Below are 18,754 nucleotides of genomic sequence, written 5' to 3'. Positions count from 1 at the left end.
GGTAGGGTAGAGAGAGAGGGAGACACAGAACCTGAGCAGTCTCCAGGCTCTGAGCTGTCTGCACAGAGTCTGATGCAGGGCTCAAACCCATGAACCATGAGATCATGACCTGAGCCGAAGTCAGACACTTAACAGACTGAGCCACCCAGGCGCCCCCTAAAGATACTTATTCTAAAACAAATAGCAGTTGTATGATGAACTGGCACATACATTTAAAGATTTGTGGTTAAGGAAAAAAAAAAGTTTTCAATATATTGGGGGGGGTGTAGTTGAGAGAAGGATTTTTGTGGGCACTTGAAGATAAGCAGTATATGGCTCTTTATTCAGTTTCTTATATTTAAAGTTTATGCAGGTAATTTTTTTTTAAATTTTTTTTTTTCAACGTTTATTTATTTTTGGGAGAGAGACAGAGCATGAATGGGGGAGGGGCAGAGAGAGAGGGAGACACAGAATCGGAAACAGGCTCCAGGCTCTGAGCCATCAGCCCAGAGCCTGACGCGGGGCTCAAACTCACGGACCGCGAGATCGTGACCTGGCTGAAGTCGGACGCTCAACCGACTGCGCCACCCAGGCACCCCATGCAGGTAATTTTTTAAAAAAGATTACATAGAGGGTTTTAAAAAAAATTTTACATTATAAATATTGTGCTGATAATTTTTCAAATGACAGCTTTATTGAACTATGACTCATATACCATAAAATTCACCTGTTTAAAATAAACAATTCAACGGAGCTTAGTGTAGTTACAGAGTTGTGAGATCACCACTGCGATCTAGTTACAGAACATTTCATCATGCCAAAAAGAAACCTTGTACCCGTAAACAGCTCCCCATTTCCTCTAGCCCTTGGCAACCATTAATTTCATTTCTGACCTCTTCTGGAAATTTCTCCCAAATGGAATTATACAATACGTGGCCATTTGTGACTGGCTTATCTTAGCATAATGTTTTTAAGGGTCATTCATGTTGAAGCATGCATCATGATCTCATGCCTGTTTATGGCTGAATACTATTCCATTGTATGAATATGTCCCATATTTTTTATCCATTCATCAGTTATTGAACATTGGGGTCGTTTCCACTTTTTGGCTTTTGTGAATAATGCTGCTTGCTGTGAACATTCACGTCCAGGTTTTTGGTGGACATATTTTTTAAAATTCTTTTGTGTGAATACCTAGTAGTGGACATACGAATGACTTTTAAAGGGTGGAGTTGGAGGACAGGAGCCTCACATTTTATCTTGTTTGTTTTAGTAAAAGAATTGCCTTCTTCTGGAAGGCAATTATGTCAAACGACCCGATGTATCTGTCTTAAGAACCAATTTTGACACAAAGAAGTAGGGGTCCAGTTAGGGGACATCAGGGGGATGGGGAGAACCCACCCCCCTCCCCACCGGGTCGCTGTGGAGATCTTGGCAGGATTTCGGGGGAGATATGAGCAAGATCAGAAGTGGCAGAGTGAAAGAGGTAAAGACTCAGAAACTGAGGAAGGAAGGACAACCCCAACTGGAAAGTAAGGTTTTATCAATGCTCCTCTTCTAAGGCACCAAAGCCTATGTGTGGGCCTGGTTTGGAAGAGATCCAAACAGAGCTATGACTCCTAGATGGAGTCTTCTTGTAATTTTAGCATCATCATCAGCATCGCCAGCTTTCCGGCCAACCAAGAGGCTATTTCTTCCCCTTGGCTCCCCCAGCTAAGGCTCCCCGCCTTGCTTTTCCCAAGGGCTCATGGAGCCTTGGGACACAGTCTCCTCACCTCAGCTTTGGCTTCCTCTTGCAAGCCCTGAAATGAGGGTCCCCTCCCTGATGGTGCTTACGCTTCACCTAGAATAGGAGCGCCATTACAGCTACCAATCCACACGCTAACTCCCTAGGTCTGGCCAACACATCTTTACCAAAATAATTTTTAAAATCTTCAGGATGGAGGGTGCCTGGGTGGCTCAGTCGGTTAAGCATCCAACTTTGGCTTAGGTCATGATCTCGCGGTTCGTGAGTTTCAGCCCAACGTCGGGCTCTGTGCTGACAGCTCAGAGCCTGGAGCCTGCTTGGGATTCTGTGTGTGTGTCTTTCTCTGACCCTCCCCCACTGGTGCTCTGTCTCTCTCTCTCACAAATAAACATTAAAAAACATTTTCTTTTAAATAAAAAAAAATAAAAATAAAAAATAAAATCCTCAGGATGGCAAGGTGAGTTGGGGAGTGGCTACGAGGAAGGCCGTGGGAGCTGTGGCAGAGGTCAGACCTGGCTCTACTAGCTGTTGACCTCAGGCAATTACTTCACCTCCTGGTGACTCAGTTTCTTCTTCCATCAAATGTTGGAAGATATACAGTAAATGTCGGCTATCATTTTGAAATACCATCTGAACTGTCCGTAAGATTGTATCCCCAAATGCTGTAAAACGCTTTCCTAGGGTTTAATGAATACCCATACTTCTATCTGGTATCAGCGAAAACACCAGGACAGAAACGATGTTACAAATGTTACCCAAAGATCTTCCTTACCTTGCATAACACTTCCAAGGAATATTCTTCTATTTCTGCCATTAAAAATAAAGACAATTAATTAACATACTTGAAAATTACCAACAAACTAAGAGGGCCCCTTTGCCAAAAAAATATACCTTATTAAATCTTTAGATTGCTGTAGTCTACTTATTTTTGGTTTTTTTTCCTGTGCTTTTGGGGTCACGTCCATGAAATCACTGTCAAGGTCAATGGCACAAAGCTTTTCATTTATGCTTTCCTCTAAGAGTTTTAGTTTCAGGTCTTACATTTAAGTCTTTAATCCATTTTGAGTTGACTTTTGTGTAGGGTGTGAGGTAAGGGTCCAATTTCATTCTCTTGCATGTGGATATCCAATTTTCCCAGCATCACTGGTTGAAGAGACTGCTCTCTCCCCTAGGGTATGTTCTAGACACCCTAGTCAAAGATCAGCTGACAGTTCAGGCGTGGATTTATTTCTGGGCTCTCTACTCAGTTCCATTGGCCATATGTCCTTCTTTATACCAATACCACCTTGTTTTGATTACTGTAGCTCTGTAATATATTTCGAAACCAGGAAGTATGAGTCCTTCAGCTTCGTTCTTTCTAAAGACTGATTTGACTATTAGGGTTTTTTTGGTGGATCATATGAATTGTAGAATTGTTTTTTCTATTTCTGTAAAAAATGCCATTGGAATTTTAAATAAGGATTCCACTGAATCTATAGATCACTTTGGGTAGTACGAACATTTTAATAATAATAGCAATTCCAGAAAGCAAAAAAGAAAAAGAAAGAAAGAAGAGAAAACAGAAGAAAAAAACTATTGAATAAATAATTCAAGAAACCTTCCAAGAACTAAAAGATATATGTACCCAGAAAAGTCGATGAAAAGAGACCCAGATCATGGTATATAACATCATAAAATTTTAGAACACAGCAAGATAAATAAAAAGATCCTAAAGGTATCAAGGGTGACGAAAAAGAAAACGGTCACATAGAAAGCCTCACAGATCAGAATGGCATGGGACTTTTCACTAGCAACAAGGGAAGAGAGAAAATAGCAGGATAACGGAGTCAGGGTTTTAAAGGAAAATAATGTGTTATTTAAAATCTATTGCCAAATGATATGAAGTTAACATACAAATGATCTGCAATGTATTTGTATGCATTCCAGATCATCATGCTTGGCTTTAGAATTCACGTTGTGTATAATCTTTAGCAACGGTTAACGTGTAAATTATTATTTTCTTAAAAAAAGTTATAATTAGGGTATGTATAAGTCCCAATTCATCCAGAACAGTTCAGTTTGTGTTTCTTTTAATAGTGTTCTAGCCTGAATGATAAGTTAATTACTAAGTTACGCCTAGGGGATTCAGGGAAGATCATAATAGAGATGAATAAAAATAAATATCTTAATAATTAATTTGGGGGGGGGGAAACCCTTAAATGTCTTTCCTGGGTGTTTGGACTAGAAGCTTTCTTTTTGTCAAAAGTGCCTCTGCACCACTCAAGAGGCAGTGAGTAGCCGCTAAGTCGATACCATGACAATCAGGGAACAATCATGGAGGCACTCGACTGGTGGTCACCTGAGGGCCAGTTCATGTCAGCTGGCTTCAAACTCGACACAATAGGCTTGATGTGAACACGGGGGAGGCAGCTCAGGGAAGGGGTGGTGAGCAGCTTGTTTGGTTCACTGAGCTGCCATGGCTAACAGCACAGCTGGCACCGGGAGGGACAGGGATTCTGCCACAGGCCTGGCTGTAACACGTTCCTGTCCCCACCTGGGGAGCTTAACAGTTTGGGGCTGAGAACCCCTCTGAAACTGATAAAGCAGTAGACTCCCTCACCCCAGGCAAGTGCTCATAAATCCACACATAGACTTGGGTTCATAGGCCCCTGATGCCCATCCTTAGATAGGCTCCATCTGGGATCCGGAGACCCTGGGTTAAGAATCTGGCCTACCAATTACTGTATGATCCAGCAGTTCCACTTCTGGGTATACACCCCAAAAAACTGAAAGGAGGAACTCAAGCAGATACTGCATACCCATATTTGTAGCAGCATTATTCAACATTAGCCAGAAGGTGGAGGCAACACAAATGTCCATTGATGAATAGATGGATAAACAAAATGTGATCTATAGTTACAATGAAGTATTATTCAGCCTCCAAAAGGAAGGAAATTGTGATATATGCCACAATGTGGATGAATCTTGAAGACATCATGCTAAGTGATATCAGCCAGTCACAAAAGGATAAATATTGTATGATCTACTTAGAGATGACTGGAGTAGTCAAATTCATAGATAGAGAGAAAGGTAGTTGCCAGGGGCTAGGGAAAGGGGAATGGGGAATTAGTGCTTAACGAGTACAGAGTTCTGCAAGATGGAAAAAGTTCTATAGCTGGATGGTACATCCTATGCCCTATATCCTCCCAGACCAGTGGGAGACTTCCTCAGGGCATAGGCCATTGGGTTTCTTGTGTTCTTTCAGGTAATGCAGAGCAGGGATATCTGAGCCCAAAGTGCACAGACACAGATCACTGAAGGAGAGAGGAAGGGCAAAGTCAGACCCCCTTGAAGGGCTGCTTGCTCCAACGTGGGCCCAGGGAAAGTCAGTGCAGTTGGAGAGCTCTGGCAGAAGGCATAACCAACACAGGACAGCTGTGAGACAGCTAACCTACCAGGAGGAGCAGACGACTCTCCATAGCCTTTCATATCCAGAGCTAGCACCCGGAAACCCGCCTGAGCCAGAGCAGGGATCTAGAAAACAAACAGTTCAGGTACACTCAAGTGCGGCCTCATCAGTCTTTTGCCGACACTCCTTCTTTCTTCCTTCTGTCCCCGTTCTTGTAAATGGCTCAACTCAAAGCGCCATGTGGCACTATCTGGAATCACCACCATGAGGCTGGAACAAGCCCACCTGGATAGGGTGGCCATGCACAGTGGTAGGGCTCGTATACTGCATCTAATGCTACACCTAAGCATTTTTCTTAGCATAGCACAGATCTTGCAGATTTCTATATTCATTACAAAGGCTTCCCAGCAGGTGGCATAAAGTGTCCGGAAGAATCTGCCTTTTTCTAATCTGCAAAAGTGGCATATGGGGCTAGCACAGCTCTGAGATCTGGCCCCAACTCTGGCCCCAACACTTCTGAGGTATCACATGGTCACACGTTCAAGGCGATGCTCCACTGTTAAGTTTTCAGCTTCTTAAGGGCATTCTACTCTAGGCCATACCACCTAGGCTTTCCCCTCCCTTCCCTTCCCCCTGGCTGGGGCGTACCTTCCCCCAGTTTCCTTTACCTGGTACCTCCAAGAGAACCAGCTCTCCGGAAATCCATGGCACAGGCACACGGCAGGACCGGAGCCCAGCTCCACAAAATGCATACGCACCCCAGGCTGTAGAAAAGAGAGGTGAGCGGGTAGTGACCACAGCACCAGGCTGGGCAGAACCAGGTATGCCTTCTGCAGGCTGCCCCAGGTCGTCTCAGTGTATTGCCAGACCTCACATGGCCCAGTTTGCTCAGCTCAAGACCCCAGTGCTAGAAGATGTTCAAGAAGACAACTGGCCAAAGTGCATTAAAAACAGGCAGCTTTCCTAGGCACATAGGAAGCCTGAAAAGAAGGTTATAATGTTGGAAAGAAGAACAAAACAACTCGGCCTTCCTCCCTGAAAGGCCCTCATACTGTCAGAGTTTCTGGTACTGTTTGACAGGTCTTCTGTATTTTAAACTGGGCTGATTTTGTGCACAGTGTAATATTCATGTTAACATACAGAATACCAGGATTGCTTTGTTAAAAATTGTTTATCTTTTTTTTTTAAATTTATTCATTTTGCAGGGAGGGGAAGAGAGAAGGAGATAGAGAATCCCAAGCAGGCTCGCGCTGTCACTGCAGAGCCTGACACGGGGCTTGAACCCATAAACCATGAGATCATGACCTGAGCCCAAACCAAGAGTTGGGCATTTGGGGCACCTGGGTGTCTCAGTTGGTTAAGCGTCCAACTTTGGCTTAGGTCATAACCTCACGGTTCGTGGGTTCATGCCCTGTGTCTGGTTTTGTGCTGATAGCTCAGAACCTGGAGCCTGCTTCGGATGCAGTGTCTCCAGCTCTCTGCCCCTCCCCTGCTCATGCTCTGTCCTTCTCTCTGTCTCTCTCAAAAATGAAAAAGTGTTAAAAAAAAAAAAAGACTTGGACATTTAACCAACAGAGCCACCTAGATGCCCCTAAAAATTATTTATCTCTTGGATATAAAGTCTTCTTCAAGCTTTGCTAACTTCTTGTCCTTTCTGGGCTCTGTGTGTCAGAGGCTGCTAGAGCTCTGTATCTGTGTTCTCTTCTCCCTGGCACCTGACAGCATCTTCCAGACCTCCCCCACTTCCTCGCAATGGATGTGGCCATGTGGCTGAGTTCTGGCCAAAGGTATATGAGTAAGAGAAGTATGTGCTACATCCTGGGCCCGTATAACCCTCCCACACTTGGTCCTCCTCCTTTTCCTATCTGCTCCTGGATAGTTAGGGCCTCAAGAAAGTGAGAGCCAGCAGAAAGAAGGAGCCTGGCTGCTTGAACAACTGCATGGAGAACACCCACTCCTACCCCACACTGGACTGCTCTGCAAGCAAGAAAACAAACTTGGTGTTGGGCCACTGAAACCTTGGGATTGTTTGTTTTAGTACTGAACCTACTTCAATCATTATCGTGTGGTCTAAGCACACGAACTAAAGCAATATGGAGTCAAAGTGCTCTATTTTCCCCCAAAGTATGTGTCTCCAACTTTCTAATGGAAAGAAATGAGAAAAATAAGCTTTGCATCTAGAAATTCACTTGGAGCAATTCTATTTAGCTGCATCTCCGATTACTCCAAACTCCATGTTCCAAACCGGAAGTTTCACTCATGATTCCCAAGGAGTTATTTTGCTCGAGAAAGCATTTGGCTGGCATTTCACATACTCCTTCATGGTCTACAGTCTTATCAGAATATGTTCCATAGTGTTCCGGTTGGTACTTGGCAAAGGGAAGGATTTAACTTGAAATTCTATACTCCTTATATTGAAAAATGTTCTAGTACTAATGTCCAGTGAAATGATCTTTTTTTAATATTATTTATATTTTATTTTTCCTCCCTTTATTTTTCCTCCCTTCCCCTCCCGCCATGGTCTTCTGTTAAGTTTCTCAAGATCTACATATGAGTGAAAACATGGGGTATCTTTCTCTGACTGACTTATTTCTCCAGTAAAATGATTTTTTTTAAACATTTATTTATTTTTGAGACAGAGAGAGACAGAGCATGAACAGGGGAGGGTCAGAGAGAGAGGGAGACACAGAATCTGAAACAGGCTCCAGGCTCTGAGCTGTCAGCACAGAGCCCAACGCGGGGCTTGAACTCACAGACCGCGAGATCATGACCTGAGCTGAAGTTGGCCGCTTAACCAACTGAGCCACCCAGGTGCCCCTAAAATGATCTTAATCTGCCTCTGTTGTAAGTGAAGCCTAACTCAAAGGCCCCCTCTCGCTGCTTCGTATTTGACTGAGTAGCCCAGCAAACGCACGTACTTTCCCATCCTTTATGTGATATGTTAAAATTACCAGAAAGCCAGAAAATGAGAAAGATCGAACCCAGGCTGGACTGCACCAGCATTCAGGGAAGATACAAGGAATAGCTCTGCCCCAGAAGTGGCTGCCCCAGGCCTTTAATTTGGAGCGAAGACAGAGGGGGTTATAAAGCAGCTCTGATCACACTCCTTCAAGGTCAAATGAGAAATGTATCAAAAGGGACTGGACCTTCAAGCCTCAGAGGAGAAGAACAACCCTGTCCTTGGCGTTGAAGCCACAAGGATACAGCCCAGACCCCAGGCCCCAGGGAAAGAGTCCCTAGCTCCTCAATACCGGAGATGAGGTGTGAGGGGACCTCATGAAACGTTCACCCCTTCAGGAGCCCCCAAGGTTACAGGAGGGGCAGCGCTGACGCTGACCAGTAGCTTCAGCCCTTTCTTTCTATCTGGCTTCCATTTATCCTTCCGTGCCTACCTCACCATGGCTGCTAAGCATTCACCACAGCAGCCTCCGCCCTCACAGGGCCCATCCCAAGTGCTCCAGGCACCACTATTATACAAGGACCTGTGAATGTTTATCTCAGTAGACTGGAAGATTCCTGAGGTCACAGAAGACCCTCCATTCATCTCGGTATTTCTCTCCGTGCCTGGCAAACAAATACCCAGTAAATATTGGAGGGGCTGTCCTCCAGGGCAGCATGGGGTACTACGCCCCGTGGTCTGCATGCGGTATTTTAATTACCGTTGACCCTTGAACAAGGTGGGAACAAGGGGTACTGACCCCCACCCAGAGTCGAACATCTGCATGTAACTTTTGACTCCCCCAAAACTGAACTATTACTAGCTTGCTGCTGACCGGAAGCCTTACCGATAATAGTTGATTAACACGTATTTTGTGTTATCATATGCTGGAATCTTACAATAAAGTGAGCTAGAGGAAAGAAAACGTATCTGAGAAAATCATAAGGGAGAGAAAATGCATCTAGAGCACTGTACTTACAAAATCCTCATATGAGTGGACCCATGCTATTCAAACCCGTGTTGTTCAAGGGTCAACTGTAATCCACACAAGAACGCTGAAGGCAGGTATTAGTATCACCTCATTATAAAGCTGCGTACACTGAGATTCAGAGTGATAAAGAAATGTACCTGGGGGCACCTAGGTGATTCAGTCGGCTAAGCATCTGACTCTTATTTAAGCTCAGGTCATGATCTCGCGGTTTCGTGAGTTTGAGCCCCATGTCAGGCTCTGTGCTGATTCTACAGAGCCTGCTTGGGATTCTTTCTCTCTCTCTCTCTCTCTCTCTGCCCCTCCCCAGCTTGTACTCTCTCTCTCTCAAAATAAATAAATAAACTTAAAAAGAATTATTAAAAAAAAGAAAAAAAGAAATGTACCTAAACTTGCAAACTTGGTGCCCATGCCAGGATTCAAACTGGTTCTGCCTGTCTCCAAAGCAACTGTCCCATCTTGTTTAGCATACAAGCTGACCTGCAGCTTTGGGTCCCTTTTCATTTAAATGGGACCAATGACAAATTAAGAGAGATCCCAAAGTGAACCCACTAAATGGGGTTAGGACATTCTAACACCCTGCTCTGTATCCTGGCTGGGTCAGGAGTCGAGGCCCCTCTGCACATGGCCTTGGCTTTGCCATAGCCCTGACCGCCGGATGTTTTAATGACCACTTCTGTCCTTTGTCCTCACTCTGGGTTCCTTGAGAACGAGTCTGTCTTGTTCTCATACCTGGCCCTTGCCGACACCAAGGCAGTGGGTGATGAATATGTGTTGGAATAGAAACAAGTTCTCCCCAGAACACAGGCCAGACACACATGCCCTTTAGCACTTCCGGGCCACTCAGGGCCCCATATAACCTGTTGTTCCAAAGGAGTCTGACTACATCTGTCACACTGCTTTGCATATCCTAAGGCGTGGTGCCTTCTGACTTCTGTGGACTGATACTCGTGGGAAGTACTATTTCCCTACAAGCAGCGGATGTTCGGCTACCCTCAGCATTTAACAAATGTCTCTGCAGGTCCGTGTAGGTGACCTATTTAGGGAGGGCATGGCGGCCTGGGAGAGAGCGCTCACATACCTTTATTGGCACATAGCCGTGGCTCACATCCCTCGGATTGCATGCGATTGGCAGAGCGGTGGCAACTTGGAGAAGCTGAACGGAAAAGAGGTACAGTAAGAGAGGTAGCAGCCTCCTTCTGTGAGAAGTTCTGAGAGAGCTTCCAGAACTCCAGAGTGCTGGCCTGTGCCGTGGCCTCCTGAGTCCTCCGGGGATTTCCCAGCCCATGTCCCTCTCCTGCAGGCACACAGCTACATTTCTCTTCTCCCCTCTCTCTCAGGTCAGAGTAGCCCATGACTGAGTCCTCTGACAGAAGGCTTTGGCCTGTCAGCCTGACCCATTAAAATCCCCCTCAATTCTCTAAATTCTCTACCCCGCCTCTCCCAGCTGAGAGCCTGGTGTGACCTGGGAAACCACCGACGGAAGACGGTGGGTCCTCCGTCAACCCGGATCTTTGAACGGCTGCATGAAGCAAAGCCCCTGGCTGCCACCAACTGAACTTCACATAAGGAAAAAAAAAAACAACAAAAACCAACTGCTCTAAAACACTGAGATTTTGTACTTCAATTAATAGAATTCTCTGTGGCAGTTCCTCAAGTGGTCACCCAGGCACCTCTTGGACAGCATTAGGAATGCAAAGTTCACCGTCCCATCACTGGATGGCTCTGCTGAAGGGATTCTCTCTCAAGCTGGCCAAAATCAAACCCTCTCGGCCTCTGTATTCATCTGCTTGAGCTGCCATAACAATGTGCCACAGACAAGGAGACGGAAACAACAGACAGTTATGTCTCTCAGTTCTGGAAGCTGGGTTGGTTCTTCCTGAGGCCTCCCTCTTTGGCTTGCGATGGCCGCCTTCACCCTGGGTCCTCACATGGTCTTCCCTCTGTGTGTGTGTGTGTCCTAACTGCCTCTTCTCATAAGGACACAGTCATACTGGTTTAAAGCCTACCCCAATGACCTCATTTTACCTTAATCATCTCTTTAAAAGCCCTATCTCCAAATATAGTCACTTCTGAGGTCCTGGGGCTTTCACATGAATGAATTTGAGGTGGAAGGGGGCAGAGTTCAGCCTGCAGTCCCCAGGTCTGTCCTCTGGAGTCCCAGAAGGTCAGATAACCCATCTTTGTATGACATCTGGGTAAAGAAGAAAATTCCTGAACAAAGGGTGCAAAAGGGGCTCCTTTGACTCATTTGTGTCAGGTATCTGGAGACAAATGATAAAGGACAGGATGATGAGCACACCTAAGTGAATTTATTCATGACAAGTGACATATTAGTGACTTCTACTGCTAGATCTCTCATCTTTAGTCCCAAAGCTGTAACTGAGGAAGAAGTGGCTCCCATCAGCTATCCAGTTCTCTGACCTCTAAAGCGCAGGAAGTAAACTATGAAATCTACCTCCCTTTTAAACATGGAAGAGTCTGCTTGGGCATCCTCCGAGGGTGGGAAACAGAAGGCAAGCCCCCAACCTCTGTGGCATCTGGAGGGGATTCAGGGTGTGGTGGGAGGGATGGCAGCTTGGTGGCCTCTGATGACAATGAGCCTTGTCGGGCCTGAGGAAGCCAAGACACTGACCATAGGCCAGTGTGCCTTGGGACCCTTCTTCTAAGGTATCCCTGGCTTCCTAGGTCACACCCTAGCAGAAGTCCCACTGCTTCCAGGGCTGAGGGGGTGGGGGTTTCCTGTTCTTATAGTTCTCCCGCCGTTTATACAATTTACAAAGCCTGTTCAGAACTGAGTCCCATAGCCTTCCTGAGAGATAAGGGGTAAGTCTCCTCCACTTAAAAAGGTGTAATTTTCATTTTCATTTCATTTTTCCTTTTATCTTGCCCATACTCTAGGGAAGGAGACAGGTGAGGCACAGTTTACTTTTCTGATTTTACAGGACAGGTGTCTGTGGCTCATATATGACCAGGGGATACTAGTAAGTGGGGCAAGCAGGTGGCTGCTGGGATTCCACGTTTTCTTCTCTACTGCACAAGACCTCCAGGCTTGTGAAAGGATAAATCAAGTCTGAGCAAGACGCTTTGAGGTTGTGAAGTCATTAGATACACATTTTGTATTTATTTGTTAAAGATGACAAATCAATTGTCCCTGTCATGGGGGCTAAATTTGTGTCCCCTCCAAATTCATCTGTTGACATCTTAATCCCCAGAGCCTCAGAATGGGACTATGTTTGGAGGTAAGGTCTTTAAAGAGGTGACTTACGTTAAACGAGGTCACTGTGGAGTGAGCCTACTAGAGTTGAACTATAATCTGGCTGGTGCCCTTGTAAGAGGAGCGCGTTTGGACACACACACAGGGCAAGACCATGTGAAGACAGAGAGAATGTGGCCATCCATCTACAAGCCAAGGAGAGAGGCCTCAGAAGAAACCGTCCCACCAACACCTTAATCTTGGACTTCTGGCCTCCTAGCCAGACTGCCTTGGCCACCCACTCTGTGTACTTTATGGCACCTTGGGAAACGAGTGCAGTTCCCTTTGAGAAAATGGTTGGGATGGCTGTGACGTCCAGCTGGCTTAGCCAGGCGTATGTCCCTCCCTCCTCTCGCATTATGCTGACACAAGCAAAGCAATGCATTCCTGCAAAAGGCTTGTATTAACTGCTCCGCCTGGGCTCGGCGGGCTCAGCCATATCAGGTAGACTTCTCTAACAACAAAAGGTTCCTCAGCTCTGGCACAGAAGGCTAACCCCTAGGCCGCCATTGGACATCATTAAGGGCATCCCATCTTCCTCTGGGAGGGATGGTTAACTAAACCACTCTGCCTGAGTGCCAGCAGTATGACCAGGCAGACCAGGTGAGGACTGTGCCCCGCACCCCCATGGGGTCAGGCCTGGCAGCTAAATTCTCAATATTTACTCTAAAAAGTCAAGGCTGGTGGGTTTGAAAGCCTCAATCTTGTCTTGGGTCTTGGTTCTTCTGACTCTGACTAGTATGGATTCTCGTTCTCAGAGCAGTTTCTCTGTTCATGACTGCAGAGAAAGAAATACAAAGCTCTTCAAGGACATCATGCTGATTGCACAATAGGTACTGGCCTCTCACCCGGGAGGTTCAAGAACTCCCAGAACCGGTTCTCCCCTCCCTTGCTGTTTCTTGCACACCTAAGCACCGGTGACTGGCCAAAACCCAACCTGGCGCAGCCGTAAAGTTACCTGCACCCCAGTTACTTTCTCCAGTTCCCTCAGGGCTGTGTCTGTGTCACGGACGAGAATGGTGACCATCCCCAAGTCACGAGCTGGCTCCAGATTAGCCCCGATGTCATCCAAGAATACAACCTATATCCAAATAGCACAGATACTAGAATCACCACCGGCCAAAGCAAAACTCACGCGTGAGGGACAACACCGGAAAGAAACACATTAAAATGCAAACACTGGTTATTTTATGACAAGATGAAGAATTACTTTTTCTCCATATAATTATTTACTCTTAAAGTTAAAAATACTTAGGGGTGCCTGGGTGGCTCAGTCGGTTAAGTGTCCGACTTTGGCTCAGGTCATGATCTCCCAGTCCATGAGTTTGAGCCCCGCATCGGGCTCTGTGCTAATAGCTCAGAGCCTGGAGCCTGCTTCGGATTCTGAAGCTTCCTCTCTCTCTGCCCCTCTCCCACTTGCACTCTATCTCAAAAACAAAAAAACATTTTTTAAAAAAAGTTAAAAACATTTAATTACATGAGCATACACATAAACACACAGATAGATACACTTATTCCCATATGTACTTATGGGTTTCAGCCTGAATTCTGAAACTGTAAGAAAATTAAGGAAGGATATAAACTTATCAGGGTGACATCAAAATAAATTAATCTAGGAAATCAACATGTATGAACAGATGAACAGACAAAAAAAGTGTGGAAAAGAACTGTAATAAGGGCAGATACTAAAACAAATTATCAAGCCACAGAAGGTAAAAAAAAAAAAAAAAGGGGGGTGGTGGTGAGGGGGTGTTAGAAGATAGACATGTTAGTGAAATGGAAGAGAGCTGAGGAATAAACCCAAATATAAACAATTCGTGTTGTCTGCCTGATGAGGAAAAACAGTATTTGAAAGATTATATAATTATTTTAACTGTTTTGGGGGAAAAATGGATGCTTCCTTCACACCTCATCCCAAAATAAATTCTGAATGGAGCAAAGATTTACATTTTAAAGTTAAAAGAAAATCCTTAAAGTTGTAGAAGAAAGCGTAAGCGCATTCATCATCTTGGATTACGGCAGGTCTAGAATTCTAAGCAGCTCACACGACCCAAAAGTCAGAAATGAGAAGACGTTTATTTATATGCACACTAAAATTCAGAGCACTGTTACAAGGCTTAATCCAGGGACTAAGGAGAGCAAGAGCAAAGTTTGAGAGGAGAGAGGAAGACTTCTGGGATTGAGCCTGATAAGGATTCCCCATAACAGAGTTCAGGGTTTCATCTGATGAGCTCGTGGACAAGGTGGGGCCAATGAGAAAGAGTCAGAAACATCAGTGAAAGGAATTTAATCTTGTTCTGCTTGCCTTTTTTGAAAATTAGAGGTGGAGAATACAAGGAAAACAGAGTTTTAGAAATAGATAATTAGAGACAATATAAAGACAGAATTTTAGGGGTGCCTAAACAGACAGCTGTAATATTGGAGCCCACTTCTGCTCACCCTTTGGTGGGGTGACTCTTACCAGCCTTGTGGTCTTGGGAAAGTCTCCCAGGGTCTATGTTCCTTTATAGGTAAACTGAGGCAGCTGGTCAGCAGTTTTGACAATACCTGTTTTGACCAATAAAAGCCACAGAGTGGGGCCAGATCCCCACATCTTGTAGACTGTTCTAGACTGAAGGGATGGGTAAAGTCCTTTATAAGTCCTGGCCTGGGAGAACAGGACCCTGCCACTGGACCTAGAGGTCCTACCAGGCTCCAGATGTCCCCCACCTGCTCACTCCTCCACAGTTTTTCTTAATTGCAGTATCTCTAGAACATTCTTTTTCACTAAAAGGAAGTGTCTACATACCTCATTGGGGCTGGCGTTCAAGGTGTCCAGTACAAACTTGTAGATCCGAGGATCAGGCTTGGCCATTCTGATCCTGCATGACTCTATCAGGAAGTCAAAGTGTGGCCTCAGCTGACACACCAGCTGGGCCAGGATGCCCCTCTGAGCACTGTCATCCAGCCAGTTGTTGGTGAGGAGGCAGGTTGTATATCCTGAGAGAGAAGACACCAGTGACTGGACCAGATACAGGACTTTGCTCTGAGAAGCTCAGGGTACCCCACGGAGAAGGGGCCAAGCAGGGTTCTGTTTATTTACATCAACCTCTTGATGCCCAGTGTCTAAACTGACAGGTTGGAAAAGAAGCATCTTCACCCATTAGCACCTCCTGACACAGAGACCTGAGAGTGAGTTAACTGTGTACACTAAGGGCTTCCAGAAGCTTGGATAGAAACACTACATCCCTCAATTCCTTGCAACTGTAGAGCAAGAGGTTGTGACCTTCATCAGCTCATATGATCCTCACCACCTTTGGGGTAGGCCGGACAGATCTTACCATCCACTTTTATAGCAAACAGAAGCTCAGAAAAATTATGAGCTGCCCTGAGCCACACAGTGAAGGCAGAACCCAGCCGGCTCAGAACTGTGCCTTTGGACTGCCCTGCCAGTGCTTCTTCCAGTCTATAGTACTTAAGACTCAGCTCGACTATAGTTCGAAACACCTGCCTTAACTGTCAGAGACTGTATTCCCATTTCAAAACTAGAGGAATGTAAACAGAGACAGCATTATCCCCTGGAAGGGCAAGAACCAGGAGCTTCTGGGAACAAGATACTGATGAGTCAGTGATGAGACCCTGTGCATGTAACATGAGTGAGAGATACGGACATGGGATGGCTTAGCCGCGACCAGATAAGTCTACTGATGAGCGGGTAGAATGATTTCGAATATGCCTGTGACCAAGAGCTGGATTCTGACACTGAATAAATGTCTATCAGATAAACATGACCTCACATCTTAGACCATTTGACACCATCTGAATTCGTGTCAGCTAGCTCATAGCTCAGCCCCTTTGACATCCAAAGGTCAAGACAATCCCAGTTGCTTAAAAGGCCTTGATTTTCAATCACTGTGGCAAGAAGTTGGGTCATTCTGGTCATTACTAGTGTCACTAGAGGGAGAGAATTTTGCTCACAAGGCAGTCTCTGGCACAAATTGCTTTATTAAATAAAATTCTTACATTTTCCCAGATATTCTGATGGTGTTATTTTTTGCCATTTGCTAAAACTTACTTTGGGGCTATGTTTTAAGAATGGCTTTCCATCGAGGTCCAGAAGACTTGTGATCTCAGAGCACATCTAGATGTCTTCTGACCTAACCTTTCCAAGGGTTCTGGTGTGGATGGTTCCGAGAACGGCCAGTATTGGATCCTTACCCTGCTTTCTGAGAGCAAGAGCCGCCTGAAGCATGGGGTGGTTGATCTTTGTTGCAGCCGCCTTGCCGAAGATTTGACTTACAGAGAAATTCTCAGGGAGGCGGATTCCAGAGTCCTGAGAACACTTCCTGCAGTTTTCTTCCATGAGTGGTACCCACTGTAAAAATGAATTCATAAGGGACTATCAATTCGTACAACCCTTTGTACAACCCCTTGCTGTGATCCAGCAATTCCACTCCTAGACACACACCCAACGGGAATGTCACCATTCCCAAAAGACATGTTCACCAAAAGACATGTACACACATGCACTATTCTAGGGCACTGTAGCAGCACTGTTCCTAAGAGTCCCACACTGCAAACTACACAAATGCCCCTGTGATGGGCTGAATGGTGTTTCCCCCAAATTTATGTTGAAATCTTAACCCCTCATACTTCAGGATGTGACTACTCTTGGAGGTAGGGTCTTTAAAGAGGTGATTAAGATAAAATGAGGTCAGGAGTGGGCCCTAATCTAATCTGACTGGTATCCTGGTAAGAACAGGAGATTAGGACACACACACACACACACACACACACACACACACACACAGGAAGGACTGAAGACACAGGAAGATGGCCACTACAAGTCAAGAAGAGAGACCTCAGAAAAAACCAACCCTGTCACACCTTGATCTTGGGCTTCAAGGCTCCAGAGCTTTGAGAAAATAAATTTCTATTGTTTAAAACACTAAGTCTGTGATATTTTGTTACAGTGGGCCTAGATAACTAATATACTTATTAAGAGCAAAATGGATTATGATACATTTACGGACTATGATAGCAGCCCTATTTGTAATAGCTCACATTGAAAACTACCTAAATACCCAATAGCAGAATGATAGGCCATAAATGAACCCATGCATACGTGGTCAAATAATTTACAACAAAAGAGCCGAGAATATACAATGGGAAAAGGACAATCTCTTCAATAAATGGTGTTGGGAAAATTGGGCAGCAACATGCAAAACAATGAAATTTGACCCCATCCTACATCATACACAAAAATTAACTCAAAATGGATAAAAGACTGAAACCATAAAACCCCTAGAAGAAAACATAGGTGGTAAATTCCTTGACATAGGTTTTGGTGATGATTTTAGGAATCTGACAACAAAAGTAAAAGCAACAAAAGCAAAAATAAACAAGTGGGACTGCTTCAAACTAAAAAGCTTCTACACAGCAAAGGAAGACATCAACAAAATGACAAAATGAAAAGGGAAACCTATGGAATGGAAAAAACATATCAGATATCACATATCTGATAAGGAGCTAATATCCAAAATACATAAAGAACTCACACAACCCAACAGCAAAAAAAAGCAAACACTCTGATTAAAAAACATATGGAAGATCTGAAAAGACATTTTTCCAAAGAAGACATACAGATGGCCAAGAGACACATGAAAAGATGCTCAACATGACCAACCATCAGGGATATGCAAATCAAAACCACAGTGAGATATCACCTCTCACCTATCAGAATGGCTTTTACCAAAAAGACAAGAAATAACAAATGTTTGTGAGGATGTAGAGAAAAGGGAACCCCTCCGCGCTGTTGGTGGAATGTAAATTGGTACGGTCACTGTGGAAAACGACATGGAGGTTCTCCAAAAAATTAAAAATACAACTACCATATGACCCAACATTCTACTTCTGGGTATTTATCCAAAGAAAACAAAAACACTAACTCAAAAAGATATCTGTACCCTCATGTTCACTGCAGCATTATTTATAATAGCCAAGGTATGAAAACGAACCAGGTGCCCATCAATGGATGAATGAATGGATAAAGAAAATGTGATATAGGGGCGCCTGGGTGGCGCAGTCGGTTAAACGTCCGACTTCAGCCAGGTCACGATCTCGCGGTCTGTGAGTTCGAGCCCCGCGTCGGGCTCTGGGCTGATGGCTCAGAGCCTGGAGCCTGTTTCCGATTCTGTGTCTCCCTCTCTCTCTGCCCCTCGCCCGTTCATGCTCTGTATCTCTCTGTCCCAAAAATAAATAAACGTTGAAAAAAAAAATTAAAAAAAAAAAAGAAAATGTGATATATAAATACAATTGAATGTTATTCAGCTATAAAGAAGAACAAAAAATTTGCCATTTGTGACAATATGAAGATCGAGGGCATTATGATAAGTGAAATAAGCATACAGAGAAAGAAAAATACCATATGATTTCTCTTACATGTGGAAACTAAATTAAAAACTGAAACCAAAACAAAA

General features: G+C 44.7%; 1 protein-coding gene across 1 annotated transcript in view; it reads right to left on the bottom strand.

The window, feature by feature from the left end:
• EPHX2 (epoxide hydrolase 2) overlaps positions 1-18,754 on the bottom strand; it is an 85,253-nt gene that overhangs the window by 46,578 nt on the left and 19,921 nt on the right. The window contains exons 3-9 of the mRNA XM_047856685.1: positions 16,494-16,650; positions 15,085-15,275; positions 13,255-13,377; positions 10,122-10,196; positions 5,783-5,878; positions 5,161-5,239; positions 2,499-2,533 (exon numbers count right to left, since the gene is read on the bottom strand). Of these exons, the coding sequence (XP_047712641.1) occupies positions 2,499-2,533; positions 5,161-5,239; positions 5,783-5,878; positions 10,122-10,196; positions 13,255-13,377; positions 15,085-15,275; positions 16,494-16,650 (756 nt within the window). The remainder of the gene's footprint in view (positions 1-2,498; positions 2,534-5,160; positions 5,240-5,782; positions 5,879-10,121; positions 10,197-13,254; positions 13,378-15,084; positions 15,276-16,493; positions 16,651-18,754) is intronic.

This window comes from Prionailurus viverrinus, chromosome B1, assembly GCF_022837055.1.
Source record: "Prionailurus viverrinus isolate Anna chromosome B1, UM_Priviv_1.0, whole genome shotgun sequence".
Taxonomy (NCBI): domain Eukaryota; kingdom Metazoa; phylum Chordata; class Mammalia; order Carnivora; family Felidae; genus Prionailurus; species Prionailurus viverrinus.
Note: the sequence above shows the minus strand (reverse complement) of the source record. Positions and strands in the feature narration are given on the sequence as shown.